This window comes from Mustela lutreola, chromosome 13 (genome assembly GCF_030435805.1).
Source record: "Mustela lutreola isolate mMusLut2 chromosome 13, mMusLut2.pri, whole genome shotgun sequence".
Classification (NCBI taxonomy): domain Eukaryota; kingdom Metazoa; phylum Chordata; class Mammalia; order Carnivora; family Mustelidae; genus Mustela; species Mustela lutreola.
Window position 1 is genome coordinate 72131873 of NC_081302.1, and position 18626 is coordinate 72150498.

The 18626-nt window shown below is 37.6% G+C and overlaps 1 protein-coding gene across 4 annotated transcripts in view; it reads left to right on the forward strand.

Moving 5' to 3' along the window:
- The window catches only part of N4BP2L2 (NEDD4 binding protein 2 like 2), an 85809-nt gene that overhangs the window by 58414 nt on the left and 8769 nt on the right, over positions 1-18626 (forward strand). For 2 of the 4 annotated variants that reach the window (XM_059143786.1, XM_059143788.1), the window contains exons 7-9: positions 10974-12727; positions 15273-15358; positions 16528-16571. In XM_059143786.1, the coding sequence (XP_058999769.1) occupies positions 10974-12727; positions 15273-15358; positions 16528-16551 (1864 nt within the window). In that variant the 3' untranslated portion in view covers positions 16552-16571. Of the gene's footprint in view, positions 1-10973; positions 12728-15272; positions 15359-16527; positions 16572-18626 lie in introns of those variants that run through there. The other 2 variants (XM_059143785.1, XM_059143787.1) reach the window with 2 other exon arrangements.

The window sequence follows — 18626 nt, forward strand, 5'->3', positions numbered from 1 at the left end:
CATCAAGTCCAGGGCTTTTCTTTGTCCAGAGATTTTGGATTATTGATTCAATCTCCTTTCTATCTGTATTTCTATTCAGACTTCCTATTTCTTAGTGATTCAGTCTTGGTAGGTTTTGTGTTTCTAGGAATGTTTCCATTTCATCTAGGATAACCAATCTGTTGGCATACAACTCTTCATAGTACTTTCTTATTATTCTTTTTATTTCTTTTTAAAAAGATTTTATTTATTTATTTGACAGAGAGATCACAAGTAGGCAGAGATAGAGGGGGAAGCAGGCTCCCCACCGAGCAAAAAGCCCAACGCAGGGCTCGATCCCAGGACCCTGAGATCGAGACCTGAGCTGAAGGCAGAGGCTTAACCCACTGAGCCGCCTGGGCACCCCTATTCTTTTTATTTCTATAGAATTGGTTGTAATGTCCCCATTTTCATTTCTGATTTATAATTCAAGTCGTCTTTTTTCTTAGTCCCTCTAGCTAACAATTTGCCAATTTTGTTCATCTTTTTGAAGAACTTGTGACTTCATTGATTTTTTTCTATTGTTTCTTTAGTCTATTTCACTTGTCTGTATTCTGATCTTTATTGTTTCCTTCCTCCTGCTAGTTTTGGATTTAGTTTGTTTTTCTTTTTCTAGTTCCTTAAGTTTTAAAGTTAAGTTGTTGATTTGGAATCTTTGGGATTTTTAAAAAAGTGTTTCTAACTTTAAATTTCCCCTTTCTCTCTGCTTTCACTGTGTGCCATACATTTTAGTGTGTTGTGATATTGTTTTCATTCATTCAATGTACTTTCTAATTTCCTTTGTGATTTTTCTTGATTTACTAGTTACTTAAGAGTATGTTGTTTAATTTCTACAAATTAGTGAGTTTTCCATTTTTACTTCTTTTATTGATTTCTAACTTTAACCCATTGTGGTAGGAAAAGATAATTTGTATGTTTTCTATCTGTTAAATCCTATTGAGGCTTAATTTATGGCGTAATTTATAATTTGTTCTGGAAAATGTCCCATGTGTGCTTGAGAAGAATGTTTGTGCTATTGTTGTTAGATTCAGTGTTCTGTATATGTCTGTTAGATCCAGTTGATTTACTATGTTAAATCCTCTATTTTCTTATCTTCTGTCTGGTTGTCCTACCCATTACTGTAAGTGGGATATTGAAGTCTCCAAAATTATTGTACAACTGTTCATTTCTCCTTTCATTGTTGTCAATTTTTTGCTTCAGATACTTTGATGGTCAGATAGTATGCGCATGTTTATAATTATTATATATTCTTGTTATCTTGAACCTTTTATTAATATATAATGTTATTTTTCTCTTGTAATCTTTTTTGATTTAAAGTCTGTTTTGTCTGATATTAGTATAGGCACCCTTTCTCTCTTTTGGTTACTATTTGTGTGGAATATTTTTCATCTTTTCACTTTTACTCTTTGTATTTTTGGAGCTAATGTGAATATTTTTGTAGATAGCATGTAGTTGAATCATATGTTTTTTTTTTCCATTCTATCAATCTCTATCTTTAACTGGAAAGTTCAACGGATTTACATTTAAAATAACTACTGATAAGGAGGGACTTCTGTCATTTTGCTATTTGTTTTCTGTATGCCTTATATCTTTTTGTCCTTATTTTTCTGCATTACTGCCTTCTTTCGTGTTGATTTTTTGCACTGAAATGTTTATGTTCCTTTCTCATTTCTTTTTATGTTTATTCTATGGATATTTCTTTGATATGTTTATTCTATAGATATTTATTATGTGGATTTTAACCTCAAAAGTTATAACACTCTAATTTCAATTTATGCCAGCTTAGCCTCAATAATACACAAGAACTCTCCTCCTTTATATTTCTATCCCTAATCCTTTTTAGTTGTTAATGTATCAAAATTACATCTTTATACATTGTGTGCCCCAAGACATAAAGTAACAATGCTTTTAAATGCATTAGTCTCATGTAGAGAACAAAAACAAAGCATAGCTACTAGCTTTTAAACAAATAATTATTTTTTAATGTATTAGTCTCTTAAATCATGTAGAAAACAAAAAGTTGAGTTACATACCATTGTTATTACAATGATAATAATAGATTTTATAATTGCCCATGTATTTACCTTCATTGAGATCTTTATTTCTCCATTTAGCCTCACGTTATTATCTAGTGTCCTTTCATTTCACTTTGTAGAACTCCCTTGAGCATTTCTTACTAGACAACTATACTGATAACAGACTCCTCATCTTTTGTTTATCTGGGAATGCCTTATTTCTCCCTCGCTTTTGAAGGATAATTTATCCTATATAGAATTCTAGGTCAACAACACCTCAACAATTTTTTTTTAATTAGCACTTTGAATGTATCATCTCTCTTCCTCCTGGTCTGTTAAATTTCTTTTCTTTTCTTTCTTTCTTTCTTTTTTTTTTTTTTTAAGATTTTTATTTATTTATTTGACAGAGATCACAAGTAGGCAGAGAGGCAGGCAGAGAGAGAGGGGTGGGGGATGCAGGCTTCCTGCTGAGGCTCAATCCCAGGGCCCTGGGATCACGACCTGAGCTGAAGGCAGAGGCTTAACCCACTGAACCACCCAGGTGCCCAGTCTGTTAAGTTTCTGATGAGAAATCTGCTTATATTCTTATTGAGGATCCCTGTGTGTGACAAGTTGCTTTTCTGTTGTCCTCTTCAAGATTCTCTTTTTGTTTTTGGCTTTTGAAAGTTTGACTCTGTGGCTTTTTGTTGTTCTCTTTGAGTTTGTCTTACTTGGAGTTTATCAAGCTTCTTGGATGTTTATATTCATGTTTTTCATCAAAGTTGGAAAGTTTTCTGCCATTATTTCTTCAGATATTCTCTTTGCCTCCCCCTCCTTTTGTGGGACTTCCACACTGTGAATATTTATCCAGCTGATGGTATCCAACAAGTACCTTAGGCTCTGCCACTTTTCTCCAATATTTTTTCTTTCTATTTCTCAGACTTGATAATTTCCACTGTCCTATCCTCAAGTTTGCTTATTCTGCCTTCTGCCTACTCAAATCTGCCTTTGAAGCCCTCTAGTGGAAATTTCTTTACAGTTTTTGTACTTTTTGGCTCAGAATTTTTTTTCAAGTTTTTTATCTCTTTATTTATATTTCTATCTTGTTCATACAAAGTTTTCTTGGTATTCTCCACATCTTTAGTTCTTTGATCATTTTTTTAAGAGATTTTATTTATTTGAGAGAGATTGAGAGCATGAAAGGGGCGAGGGGCAGAGGGAGAAGCCGGCTCCCTGATGAGCAGAGGGCCTGATGTGGGACTTGATCCTGGGACTCCAGGATCATGACCTTAGCTGAAGGCAGTTGCTTAACCAACTGAGCCACCCAGGTGCCCCTCTTTGATCATTTTTAAAGTAGTTTTAAAGATTGTCTAGTTGATCTGCCAATCAATTATTTTGTCAGGGACAGTTTCTGTACATTTTTTTCTTTGAAATTGGCCATACATTTCTGTTTCTTTGTATGTCTTATGATTCTTTTTGCTTGAAAACTGGGCATTTGAATAAAATAGTTTGGAACTCTGAAAATCAGATTTTCCACCTTCACCACGGTTTGCTGCATTTTTTGGTGTGTGTAGGTTTTCTTGTTTGTTTTGTTTTACTTTGTTTTTGTTTTTGTTTTTTAGTGTTGTTGTAGGTTGTCTCTGTGCTATGGATCAACCTATGATGTAAACTCTAAACTTAAGGTCCTCTCAAGCCTTTTTTTTCTTTTTAAAAAAATTTTTTTAAATTTATTCATTTGAAAGAGAGAGCAAGAGCATAAGCAGGTGGGGAGGGTCAGAGGGAAAAGAAGAAGCAGACTCTACATTGAGCAGGGAACTCGACTTGGGTCTCCAACCCAGGATCCCGGGATCATGACCTGAGCTAAAGGCAGATGCTTAACTAACAGAGCCCTGCAGGAGCCCTCTCAATTCTTTTTTGAGTCTGTGCCTTTCCCTATTGCAGTCATTTCCTAATTTTCCCCATATATGAAGTTGCTTTTGAATGTCCTAGTCTTTAATGTCTGGCTCCCAAAAAGAGAGAAAAAGAAAAATGAAAGTGGGGGATAAATGGTGTCAGCCCTTTAAATCTACTGGAAGGCACTTCAGCTAGAGAAATGGCTTGCTACAATGGCGCAGGGGAGTTGTGCAAAACAATGGCTACCTTCTTCTTTGTCTGCACTTTAGTGCTTAGAAGCAGCAATCAATGATCAGAGCACAGATTCCTATCATTGGAGAAAAGATCTTTTTTGCTCACTCTGGCTTCTACAAACTATGTGTGAGCTGTTTCAGGAACACAGGCAGAGCTGCCTGTCATGGGACTTTTTGTTCACCTTCACCCATTTTGTCTGTCTTCTACCTTATCCCTCTGCTAAACACCAATATGTTCCCCATATCTATGAGCTCTTTTTAGATTTCACATATGAGTGAGATTTTACAGTATTTATCTTTCTCTGTCTGACTTATTTCACTTAGTATAATACACTTAAGGTCTATCCATGGTGTCACAAATGGCAAGATTTTCTTCTTCTTCTTCTTCTTTCTCTTTTTTTTTTTTAAAAAAAGATTTTATTTATTTATTTGACAGACAGAGATCACAAGTAGGCAGAGAAGCAGGCAGAAAGAGAGGAGGAAGCAGGCTCCCTGCTGAGCAGAGAGCCTGATGCGGGGCTCAATCCCAGGACCCTGGGATCATGACCTGAGCCGAAGGCCACCCAGGCGCCCCTGTGCTTAATTTTTTAATGTAGTGCTCCATATGATCATTATATTGAGCATTATTAATTGTGCTATTTATAACTTTTATATCCTTTTGTTTTGTCTGCTTGTTCTATCAAGTACTGAGAAAAATATTTTAATCTCTGATAAATATTGTGGGTTTTTCAGTTTGTCTATATTTGGACACTTGAAAAATCTTACTCTACTTCTGATAGTATATCAGAATAATGTGCCATTATATTAAATAAATCACATTTTGAGGACTTTCCAGCTCTTCTATCTCAACTGTTCTTTTTTGTATAAATCATACTAGCCACTGTCACATTCTAATCTTAATAGTATCCTGAGAGTCTTAGTGACTATATAAGATTATTTCATTGTTGATATGTGATAAAAATAAACTGCCATTTACAAAATATTCACCAGGTCCCAGAGGTTGTGCTAAGTGTTTTACTTACAATAAAAGTAATTTTATCTAAGATAATTGGGACAAGCAGGTGGTTTGTTCATTGAAAAAGTTGATTAAGTGAGGAATCATTAAGAAATAATACATATTTTAAACTTTTTATTTGAACATAAAATGCATGCTTACATACACATCCATTCACTAATATTTTTGTACGATTCTCTTTAGTGTATGATTCTGGTTATTTTATTTTTTTTATGTATAAGCCATACCTGTAATGCATTGCCAAGAATTTCTTGTTTCTATTGATGTCAGTTGGAGGGAGAACACAAAGAAATCTTCAAAGCTATATGAGTGCAGAGTTACAGGATTTTACGATTTTGAACCAAACTTCATTGTCATCCTGCCCATTCTTCATTTGGTAACAACTGTTTAATGCCTCATCTTAATAGATTCAGTTACTTCAATTTAATTTTTTATAGAAACTTTCTTGTATTCCTATTCCACTCATTGATGTAATATTCACATAGTGTTTAATCAGACCACATAGGTATAGTAACAATTATGATTAGTATAAACAGACTTGGGAAAAACTCATCTGTCTCTTTGTAAATAAATACACAGCCTTAAACAATGGGAGCAGAAAGGTGTGGTTGTACTAGAAAGCTGCCAGTAGGCTGGGAACATTTTTTGTACCATTGGAATCAGTCATCATATTGTTCAGAGGCAATGGAGAGCAGTATTAAATCTGTTGTGTCAGTTAAGTATAGGTCATTTAGGACCATCTATATTAGTAACATTTACAACTCTGTAAGGAGGTAATGTTATTCCCATTTTAGAAGGGAAATCTGATTTGCCCAAGATTTCACTACTAGCTTTTTATTGAACCAGGACCAAGATCTACGCCTGGATTTGTTCAACTGCAGTCATTCCAGAAAGCTGTTAGACCTCTCTTTTACAATCTGTGTGTGTTTTAATTGAATTTTACTTCATGTATTGCTCATGCTTAGTATATAGACCTCTCCGGTTGAAAATACTGGTTTAGGGGTGCCTGGGTGGCTCAGTGGGTTAAAGCCTCTGCCTTCAGCTCAGGTCATGATCCCAGGATCCTGGGATCGAGCCCCACATTGGGCTCTCTGCTCCGCAGGGAGCCTGCTTCCTCCTCTCTCTCTGTCTGCCTCTCTGCCTACTTGTGATCTCTGTCAAATCAATAAATAAAATCTTAAAAAAGAAAATACTGGTTTAGGGGTGCCTGGGTGGTTCAGTTGGTTAAACATTTTTTGGCTCAGGTCATGATCCTGGAATCCTGAGATGGAGCCTCAGGCTTCCTGCTCAATGGGGAGTTTGCTTCTCCCTCTCCCTCTACTCCTCCCATGCTTGTGCTCTCTGTCTCTCTGTCTCCCTCTTGCTCTCTCTCTCTCTCTCTCTCTCTCGCAAATAAACAAAATCTTAAAAAAAGAAAAAAGGTTAATACTGGTTTCAGCCTCTTACTTTAGGCACTTATCATACCTTTTTTTTTTGTCCCCAGTAGTTAGTTTTGGTTTTATCTGGATGTTCTTTCACTTCTGTCTTGAAGTTACAGCTCACTTGCTTAGGTTAGCTTGCCTCTGAGCAAACACTCCTTCTATTCTTAAGAAGTACACTCATTCCTACCCAGGAGCTTGGATTCTCAGCCACCATCTAGAAAACAAAATATTATTAATCAGAGATGTGATACTATTTGTTCATTTCCTACTCCTTTCTTTTCTGAAGCTACAGCCTGTGCCTCCAACTCTCCTGATTTCTTCTCCGTGACTAACTTCTTTGTAGTGATGTTTCTTTTCTTTTAATGGTGCCATTCATCCCTATATGAATCAGCACAAATGAGATCAAGCTTAATGAGCCTTGGCACAGATTTGATGAACCTCCCACGCTTTATAAATATATCTACTGATTAGCCACCTCCCATACATACACATTGTAATGGAAGTTACCACCAGCACCACCCCTTCTCTTCTCTCCCAAGTGCTTCACAAGTCAGTTACTGGTTTGTGTTTTCTTTCTAGAGGGTCTGGTCCAAGTGCTGTATCAGGTATGGTAGCTATAGAGAGCTTCATGATACAGAACTAGTACAGGGTGCAGGCACACTTCCTGTGAAGTCAGTCTTCTGATTTTCATTCTTCTTGGCATTGTGTTGTATTTTCAATTGAAATTCCAATCCTTAGTGTCTCCTTTGACCGACTCTTAACAAACTACCTTAATAAGTTCCCTGATCGCCTAGACTTTGATAGTTTATTTTTTAAGACACCTCATTCTTTCATGACCCATGTTAACTTCTCTGCAGGCATCATGAATTTTCATTATTAGCAGTTTTCTACTACCCTTTCTCTAAGTAGCTCTTAGGTTGTAATCCATTCAAAAAACAAAAGAACCCTTGAGGAATATTGGCAAAGCCCTCATCTTCTCCCCTTTCTAACCTCTGCTATAAGGACAGATTAGTGTATTGGTTCGAACTCTGAACTGAACTTTGAGGCAACTGATTTGGCAACTCTGTCTCTAAACCCATACCTTTCATAGGCTTCTTTCTATGTCTCAGTAAATGGCCACTTCATCCCCTCAATTGTTCAGACCCAAATCCTTTTACTCATACTTGATCTTTTTCTTATACTCCATATCTAATTTATTTTCAAGTCTTGCTTGTTTTTAAAATACATCCAGAAGGTGATTATTTCTCAGTATTTCCACCCTGTGACAAATGAATAAATTGCAGAAGAAGACCCTTATGCCCATTTGCCAATCCAAATGTTAGGCCTTCTACCTATTGCTCATATGGAGCCTTGACAGAGAGGCTGATTAGGAAGATGGATTCTGCTCCGCACCACCTCTTCTCACTCTGCTATTGTTTAGTGTTTGCTTTGATTCAGAAAGAGAGAGGACAACAGAAAGCTCTCAAGTCACTACTAGGTGATAGTAGAAGTCAAGGCCCAACTGCTCTTTCCATGGGAAGGACTTAGCTCTTACCAGCTGAATATCTCTGTGTTTATGTATATGTGACAGTTTGAAGATGAAAGGGAGGAGAGAAGAAAGTGACAGAAGGGAAGTATTTTCATAAAATTCTCTTTTTAAATTAAGAAACTATTTTGCAGGATTGTTAAAGAGTATGAACTCTTAGAGACAGCCAGCTTTGTTCTTAATCCTGCCAGTAGCCATGTAACATTGGCAAATTCTTTTTTCCTTTTCCAGTGCTATTGAGAAATAATTGGCATCTATCACCATATACATTTAAGGTGGATTGCATGATGGTTTAATTTATTTGTGTTGCTAAATGGTTACAATAGGTTCTGTTAACATTTATCATGTCATGTAGATGCAATTTTTAAAAATAAAGAAAATCCTCTTTGTGATGAGAACTCTTGGGATCTCTTGTCTTCACAACTTCTCTGTATACCACACAGCAGTGTTAGTAATAGTCATCATGTGGTACATTACATCCCTAGGACTTATTTACCTTATAACTGGAAGTTTGTGCCTTTTGACCACCTTCTTCTAATTCCTCCTCCACTGAGCCCCCACATGAGGTTACCACAGCTCTGATTTTCTTTTCTATGAGTTTGGTTCTTGTTTTTTTGTTGTTTCTAAGATTCCACATGTAAGTGAGGTCATACAGTATTTGTCTTTCTCTCTCACTTATTTCTCTTGTCACAATGCCTTCAAGGTCCATCCGTGTTGTCGCAAATGATAGGAATTCCTTGTTTTTAATGGCCAAACAATATTCCGTTGTATACATATACCACTGCTTCTTGATCTCTTTGTCTCTCAAAGGACTCTGGTTGTTTCTGTCTTGGCTATTGTAAATAATGCTGCTATGAACATGGGAGTGCAGATAACTTTTTGAGTTAGTGTTTCTGTATCTTTTGGGTATATTCTCAGTATTCTCACAGTGGAATTACTGGATCGTATGGCAGTTCTGTCTTTAATTTTTTGAGGAACCTCCATAATGTTTTCCACAGAGGCTGTAGCTAGGCTAATTCTTTAATTTCTCTTTTCTCAACTGCCTTTCTGAGATGGGGATAAGACTAGCATTTGCCTTACTGCATATCATTGTTGTGAAGATTAGGTGAGTTGTACGTATAAAGCAACTAGTCTTAATACATAGCAAGTGTGCAATGAATAGTTTTTTTTTTTTTAAGTCAGTTTTCAAAGTCACATTGTGGACATTAGAACTCCTGATAGTATAGGGAGTTATAACCCGTTTTGTGTTAAACCATACATATCTAGTAACCCCATTTCCACTGATTAGGGGTCTCTTTCCTTGTTCTGTGGAGATCTGTTTCAAGCTATACATTAAGCGATTTCACCTCCACAGAATCACCAGTCCTGGCACGAGTTTTAGGTCCCCAGTATATTACCATTTACTGCCGTAAATAAGGCAACAACAAGCTCTACCTATTCCTTTCCTCCTTTCCCTGTAATGGGATGGTTCATGTTTGGGCAAAGAGAGTGCAGTTTTTAGAGTAACATTCTAGTCTGTAGTATGAGTCTCATTAACTTACTGCACCTTAGGCTTCCACTAAAGCTTTCACTGGAATCCACTAGACCTGACTCTGAGGAGTTACTGCCAGAGATGGCATTCTTTACTTGACATTCTTTTTATAGAAGTCCCATCACAACTGCTTCTGAGTAATTTAGCATTTCCTAATGTTCTTTCTACACTAACATCCAGGAATGTGTAAACAAGGACAGCAGCAATTAGGGGACAGAGAACAAGGTGTTCAGGGCTCCTGTGTATTGAAAATTGTCTGACAGCATGGGATGGAATGAAGCAGGCCAGGGACCAGGGGTAGATTTGACAAGTGCCTTTGTCTAACACCCAGCCAATCAACTACGATTTTTCTTCCTTATCTCTTTTGGCTTCCATGTTTGTTTGCTTGTTTAATTGTTTATTTGTTTTTCTGTTCTCTTCCCTAGATTTTTTTTTTTCCTCAGCTGTGTCTGCTGTCCTTCCCCCCACTGCATTTTACTATGTCTCTATCTGTACCTTATAGAAGATGACCTGACCTTTATATTCTATATTAGAAAGTGTTCTCTACCCTCTTTTTTCTGTTAGTATCAAAAGATTACCTTCAATTAAGGACAACTGTGAACTTTTAGTGTGCTCAGTGGGAACACGGTTGTTCTTTAAGATGGGGTAATTTTTTACTGTGGAATGTCTCTGGCATTGCAGGGTGGTAAACATGCCTGGCCTCAGTACCAAGTGCCAGTGACACATTTCCAGTCATTGTGACCACCAAAAATGCCTTCACACATTTACAAACATCTTACAAAGTAGTGGTGGAACCTCACCTTTGGAACCACTGCCAGGTAGGCAATTAGAAACATATCACAAATGCTGAACTTTGCTGCTTGTCATCAAATGTTCTTTGCAATTTGATGGAGCGACTTAATTGCCACACTTTTCATGTCTAGTGAAAACCTAGCTATTAAAGCTACTACAGTTGTCTCATTCTGTGACTATGCCAGCTACACTTTTCAAAATTCAAGATTTAGGAAAACCAAGATATTTGTTAGGAGGCTATTTATATAATATTTTGCATGTATAAATAATATTTTCCTAAGAAAAATATTGGGTTTTCATAAAGTTATTGGTTTATGAAATAAGTATGTGAAAATGACTTGTAACTTTCTTAAAGCATACTCATTTTTAACTGAGAGAATTAAAGTTTCCCTCTTTTTCAAAGTAGTTTAAAATTACACTACGAAGTACACAATGCCTTAGAATCTCTTGTACTAATGATTTGTAACTTTGCACAATAAGAGTATGTTTTAGTTTGCTAGTGTTATACAAATAATTAAGTTATAAATGTTCTTAATTCTTTTATATTTCAGAGAAAGAGATTTGAAGAAAACTGGGCACAGGCTCAGCAAAACCAAACAGAAGAGAAGCAGAAAAAGAAATAAAAAGCAGAACAGTCATAGTAAAATCATGGAGGAAAACTCATTTGAAACCGTAAGTTACCACACGCTAGGAGATCAGGACCCATCTCAGAGTGAAGAGGAAGACATCGAAGACACCAAAAGAGAATCAGTGTGCACTTTCACTGGTGCACTGGGAAATAAACGAGGACAATTAGTGAACAGCCACAAAGATGAAGTATGGAAAAGCATAAATCCTGAAGATACTTTTCCAAATGCTGTATCTGCAGTTGAGCTGGACAATACATTAAAAAATGATCTCCCTAGAGAAAACAATGATTTATTTCTAAATGTGTCACTGATGCCAAATGAAAACTCTGTGACTTGCCTGACAATGACTCAGAATCTTTCCTGCGTAACAAGTGATGACTGCTCTGGCACAAAGGTAGGAAAGCATCCTGGAAATAGGCATCCCACGGCATCAGACATCCAGAGCGGATCTGCTGACTTCCCCAGCTCATTTATGCAAAAGAGAGAGAAGGTAGATAAAAGACTCCAAAATGAAACAATCCCGTGCCATCAGTATGCGTCCAGAACCTCAGATAAAGGTTTAAGAACGGAACAAGGAGTAAGTGCAACTAAGAGCAGTTTTTGGCCTCTTTTTCCAAATAATCTATCTGATGAAGAATTACAGCCAGGCTCTGAGAGACAATCCTGTTTGGGGAGCTGGCCTGAGGGACCTCATAAGTTTATATGTGAACAAAGACCAAAGAAAGATAGATGGCAAAAATTGGCCTCTCCAGACAGCAGGGGACAATTGATTACATTGATCTCCACTTCCGAAGAAACTTCAGTACCAGGAAGCAGTCCAGAAACACTGGTAGAGGAGAAGCTTTTGATAGAAAATGAAGATTTGTCACCTTCAACTGAGAATACAGATTCAATCATAGCAACAGAAACAAGTATCTTTAGAAGCTGCTTGCCTAACCTGGATATCCCAAAGAGTGACTTACACTCAACAAAGAATAAGAAAAGGAGAGAGAAACGGCTTTTCAATTTGGCACCAAACTTTAACTTACTGGCACAGAGCTATATCGATGTAAAAGAAAGAGGTGAATGTGGCTTGTTAACAGAAAGCCATGGACTAAAAATTATTTTGGAAGAAGAAAAAGACAGAATTTCAGAAATATGTAATAAAGAGGAGACCACACAAAAACTCATGACCTTTAATCATCACCCATCATGGTTTTACTTCGATATTATCGAAGATCCTCCTCTAAATGTTGGTAGACGATCTTATTCTCATTACCTGCCATTTAATAGACACTCTGTATATTTTTACAAAAACCCTATTCCTTCTCTTGTGCTACAATATACATCTAGCTTTCGGATGGTATCCTTTACAAGCAAGAGATCATTTTTGACTTCCAAATCTCAAACAAGAGTAGATAACCAACCACGTGACATAGGGTTTGTTTCTTCAGGAGTTTTAAGTAGCCAGCATGATCCTTTGTACTCTTTTAGGGTCACTTCTGATCTTCACTTTTTAAATGAAAGCTTTGATGAGAAGCTGGAGACATGGGAAGAACCCAAGCCGTTACAGTTCTTGCAAACTGAAGATAGCCAAGATTTTACAAGCCCTGGCGTTGAGTCCCTTGAGCTGCAATTATCACAAGGGTTTGCCTTTCAACTAGTAAAGCTTTTTGGATCACCTGGAGTTCCAATGGGTAAACTATGTTTATTCACTCCAAACAAAAATTCTAGTTTAACATATAGGAGTAGTTTTTTTGAAGTGTTTCTACCTTGTGTTAGTGACTTCGTGCAGTTAATTGATCTTGTGATGCTTTTTGGTAGTGGAAGTAGCGGACCTGTGGCAAATTGTGCACGGTCTTCAAGTCATGCCTCCACCTTGAGGACCACCAGTCTTAAAAGTCTTTGAACACTTAGAATCCTTGGACTCTCTGTATAAATAGACACTGACAGGAACAAAGGATGAGGCAGGCAAACAGTAATTATGTAACAAATAGAGACGAGTTACCCAGTTACCCCCGTATTTTAAAAAATCTTTCTATTTTATACAGTTCCCTTATTTGGCACATGACCCTTTTCTTTCCCATTCACAGTATGACTTGTAGATACGAGCATAGTAAAGAGGGAAGAAGAGTGAAGATTAAATGATGAAAAATTCTGAAATAAGTTTAAGTTTTTCAACTATCTGAGAAGAATATTAAAAAGAAGATTAAGAAGGAGTCTGACAGGTTGACTTGAAAGGTTCCTTCTTGCTATTGTTGTTTTTGGAAATGAAAAACCCACCTGTGATTAAAACATATGAGAATGTTTTTGTAACATGCTGAGTAAAATTCTAAATAAATTTCTTTAGTATTTAACTAAACACATTTAAGATGCTACGTGTCTTATACAGGAAATGGAGCACATATCCCCATTTTTGCTTATCTGTAAATCAGTGGCAGTGGTAGTGATCTCCTGGAGTAGAATGTGTCCCCTTCCTTGGGGACAGAACTGCAAGAGCCAGGAAGTCAAACTCCAATCTCCATACTTCTGTATCTTCCTGATATTCTTTCTTTTCTGCACCAGCTGGGTCCCTGGGCCCTGCTCTTATCTCACAGCTTATCTTCCAGAGGTTTTTACTTTGCTCCTAAATTTCTGCTGTTCTGCACGGAATTGGTCCTCAGAACTCAGACCCGAGATTGGCTAAATCTCAGGGCGAGAGATCACAATTATCAATGGGCTCTCGCATTTCTAGCATTATGTTTATCATTTTTGTAAGCTTTGCCTAGAATCACATCTTAAACAGTTTGCTGCAATTTGCTATCTTTCTAGATGCACTGAAGAAATACGCCAATTAAAAAAAAAATCGAACTGCATTTGCTATAGGGAATTTTAAATGATAAGTGAAGTTATTTTAGGCCAGTGGTCTTAGTCCCCGGTCCATATTTTAAAGTTATATGCAAAATTTTTTGTGTCATTCTGGACCATTTTTCTGAGACATTTCGTAGATTTTATCAGCTTCTGGGATGGGGCGAGGGGTCGGCAGTTCATGGTTCGAAGAGATTAACAAGCACTGCCTTAGATCAGCACCAGAAAACATGAAGGCATTGGTGTGAAAAGATTCTAAACTTCCTCCTCCCTTGAATGCACAATAACATCATAATCAGCAATAATGATCAGGCATCCATTAATTAAGCTTTGGAACGCTTTCTAGAGGAAATAGACCTCATTCATCAAATAGCTTACTTTCTAAATGGGGAGACAAGACTAACACCAAACAAAATTATTGTACATAGAAATTATAAGTGACAAGCTTATGAATATTTTATGAGCGAGGTTAGCAGTGCTTAAGGGATGGTTGAGAAGAATATGTGGTTATGGTTTTGGGGGGACGGCTTCAATGTGGAAGTGAATTATAAGCAGTGCTTATGCAAATGTTGCTGAATAGAAAGACATGGGGAGAGAATTTCATGTTTGGATATGGCAGGTGCTTATAAAAGGAGAGGAGAAAACTGTAAGTGGAAACTGTGTGCTGATTTGTTTGGCCAGGTTGGATAAGTGAAGCTCTGATGTATCTGTGGCCAGTGGCCTTGTGTAGGAGGCAGGGAACTTAAACGAATGCGTCCTAGTATTAGGACGCATTATATGGTAAAGCCACATACAGGCCTGAAGAAACGAAATTACCTATGTTGCCAGGGATATGTGAGGATAGGTAAACATTTTGTGTGGTTTGGTAAGGCTGATATGTGCATATCAGTGTTTGAACTTATTTATGACCATCCTAATTGTCTGTGAGGGTTTTCCCCCAGACACTCTTCTGTGGAAGGACCAGTTTGTGCAAAGACTAAACTGGCTACGATTGCACTGTTTATACGTATCACAGGAAAAGAGGAAATAGAGGAAATCCTATGTGCTGTGACAGTAACACCTAATATAATATATAATATGTAATATGTGTGTTATTATATAAGATGTATATATTATTGATATATATATACACATATATATTTGTACTTAATGAGAATATGAGCTATGATACATGTCATTTTACATGTATACATATGCATTTTCATTGAGTCAGAATAGTGTTTACCAGTAAAGCCCTGAGACAGACTAACTCCTGCTTTAGCTGTCAGTGAAGTGTCTTCCAAACCAGGCTTTTACCATTATGTCAGTCTATATATCATGTTTGCATATCTTCACATTTAGAGTCAATATCTGCATGACATCAGAGATGACATTTGTTCCCTTTTATTTCCACAGAATCTTTGTTGCCTGATGACTGTGTGGTTTCCCTTGACTGGAAGACACTGAAGATGATCTATTTACAATGGAAGACATCAGTTGAGGTATATTTTTATGGCTTTCAAAGAAGACCTTCCTCTAACTGATTTCCTTAAAACACACCCACACACACCACACACACGCCCACCACACCCCCCCCCACACACAATTGGAGAAAATCTGATCGCTGAATATGATATGAAGGCTACATCCCTTATATTAAATTAGAGAAGGATTGTATGTGGATGGGTGAATAGTACATGCTCCTTCACTTCGTCCCTAAGAGCGAGTTGTGTTTAATTCCTCAATTCTGCTGTAGTGAGGCTGGCATAAGGGCCTACTGTGGATGACTGAGGTGCCCCGTTTGGGAGAGCCCTTTCTTCCTTACCTCCTTCCCCCTGTCCAGCCCACAGTCTTATCCTGTTATGACAGAGTAACAGTGACACATTAGATTCATATTTACTTGACTTGGAAGCACCACATTATTGGTATTTTCTGTTGGTCCATAGTGAGAGACATAACTGTTCTGACAGGCTATTCATTTTCCAGGTAGGTGGAGGAAGACTAGTGGGGCAGGTTAGAAAGGTAATAGAAATTCTGGAAAAGGCAATGCACTGTATAATGTAGGTGGGAAGAGAGTTGGCATTAGTTAATAGTGATTTTAAATGTTCCCAGAGGCGGGGCCTCTGCTCAGCGGGGAGCCTGCTTCCTCCTCTCTCTCTGCCTGCCTCTCTGCCTACTTGTGATCTCTGTCTGTCAAATAAATAAATAAAATCTTTATAAAAAAAAAATGTTCCCAGAGGCAATGCTAAGGGTACATTATGAGGTAAGTGGTAAAAACAAGATTTAGTGAAACATAAAATTATATAGTTCAGGCTAGTAGGTATTTCTTAACTGTTCATCTAAGTAAGCACAGCTGTGGGAAAGATTTCTTTTTGTGCCCAGTTAGTAAAACCAAATTCATTTTTCTAAACTTATTTCTTTTCATTCCACATTGAGAACTTATTGCTGCCCAAACACACACACACATACCCATTCTCACTCTCTCTCTCTCTCTTTTCTTTCTCTCTCTCTCTTATACAATCCCAATATTTTAAATGTTTAAATGGACATTTGTGGTTATTAGGTTTCTTTTGCCATTTTGAGAATGTTCCTACATAAGTAAAATGATACAGACTTAACCCCAATGCCAAATATTAATCACCATTATATGTATTTTAATTATAATTTCTAGAAAAGACAAAAGAAGATTGGTTAAAAATGAGAGTTTCCAGAACTGTAAGTACAACTTATCCCAGAGACCTCTGTATGATTAGAAGGAAGTGGATGTTGACATTATTTGGTTGTAATAGCTCTATGTACCACAATTGAAGAGTAAATATAAAAAATGTAGTCTGTTACCATAGCAACCCTGTGTGCCATTGCCCATGTGATTTTCCATTTCCTTTAAATGCAGATCTTTTTGTGAAATACAACAAAGCTTAGATTGTCGTTACCAAATTTATTTTCCAACTTTCTTGGTTAGAACACATTTTAGAGTACTCTGTCAACACAGTTTATGAGGGATTACCACCTTTCCCCTCTGCCCCAGATTGTTGTGTGATGAGAGCTGGGTATTAGGAATATAGGTTATATTTAAATATTAAAAAACTCTTTAGGAAAGGAGGTAAAACATGTAGACAGACTCACGTTATATTTTAAACTTGACATCGAGCTGACTTTAAAATAAACACTTTGCACTTTTTTCAAATGCCTAAATTATGAAATAAACACAGCTGCTATGATTTTAGTGTACATGTGTCTGCATTCGATAAGAATTGAATGCACTCTGCATTTACCATATGTTTTCTTTCTTCCTTTTAATCTTATTTCTAAGAGTTTTTTGGGTTTCCATTTCTCAGCTAGAAATACACATATACCCGGTAAAAATGTTTTTATTTCTTTTAAAACTGGTTCTGCTGCAAGAAGGAGAAGGATGAAAGGTTTGGGAAAAGAGCCTGAAATTCGGACGGACCCTTAGAAAATGTGGGATAAATATAGTCTGAGAAGGGATAAGAGGCCCTGAGCAATTCCAGAGAAAGCGGGTGAAGGAATTCGTTTATTTGTTCAACAAATATTTCTTGAGTTGCCTCGGTTCAGACACTGTTCTGTACCTGGAGGCTCTAGCCATGAAAATAGTCCTGCCCTCATGGAGTTTATGTTGAGGCTGAAGTTAGGAAGGGAGTGTTTTCCCTCCCCGCTCCGTGAGGCCGCCCCACAGGGACACCAGTACAGGATGCACGCAGCCAGCACGGACAGATTTGGCTGTGGCCAATTCTGTCCGTCTTTTCCGTCTGCTAAATTTGGATGTTTTGTGTCAAGGACACTTTCTGGATACTACTTTTGATTTTTATATTCATCTTCCACATTCATGCTAGACTGCCTTCTGGTCTTCTCCTACAAAGCAGTCACCCCTAATTATTAGTCTTTTCTTGTGGGGGGGTTTCTTTATCAGCACTGGGGCTATGTACAGGATTTTTTATAATTAACAATGAGAACATGCCTCCCTGTTTTGTGTCTGGCATAATGTGCTGATTAGTGGGCCTCAAGGGGTAGATAGAAATGCATAGAGGGAAATAGCAGGAGTATGTGGTTGGCTCTAGGACGCTCAAGTCCCTGCCTATTTCAAAATCCTCTTCCTGTGGTCACCAGGGTGTTTTCTTGGGGAAGGAGGTGGGGCAGAGGTCTAGAAGGAGGATGGGTTCCCAGCTTGAAGCTCTTGCTGGCTGGCTGTCTGACCTTAAACAAGCCACCCTCTCGGAGCCTCAGTTTCTTCACCTGTAAGAAAATAGATTTATAATAGCAACCTGTCCTGGAATATTACATGAGGATTAGCAAAACAACTTGTGCAAAGTACTTAACATAGTGCCTGAAAAATAATGGGCTGTTAGCAGGGTTAATTCCCTTTCTTTAAATACCTCCTTGAGTTAAAGCATTGTCTTTGAAATGTCCCAGGCATTTCAAAGAACAGAACAGAACAGAAATTGTGTTATGGAGGAGAGAGTCACACATTGACTCCATAAACTTGGTTTATGAGTTGCATGATTTAGTGTATTTAGCTGGATCCTCAGGGAGTGGGACAGAGAAGGCGTTTGGATTTGGAGCCGGGGGTGGGGCAGTGTGAGGGAGACTGACCCTTGGGATGAGGCAGGACCAGGCAGGATGTGGGACTGTGGGGACAGAGTAAAGACTTAGATGCCAGGGGAGTGGCGTAAATAGGGAAATAGCCTGATAAACTGGCAGCAGATCCATGTAGGTCACTGTTTTCTTTGGACTTGTTTGGCCTGTGTTTTG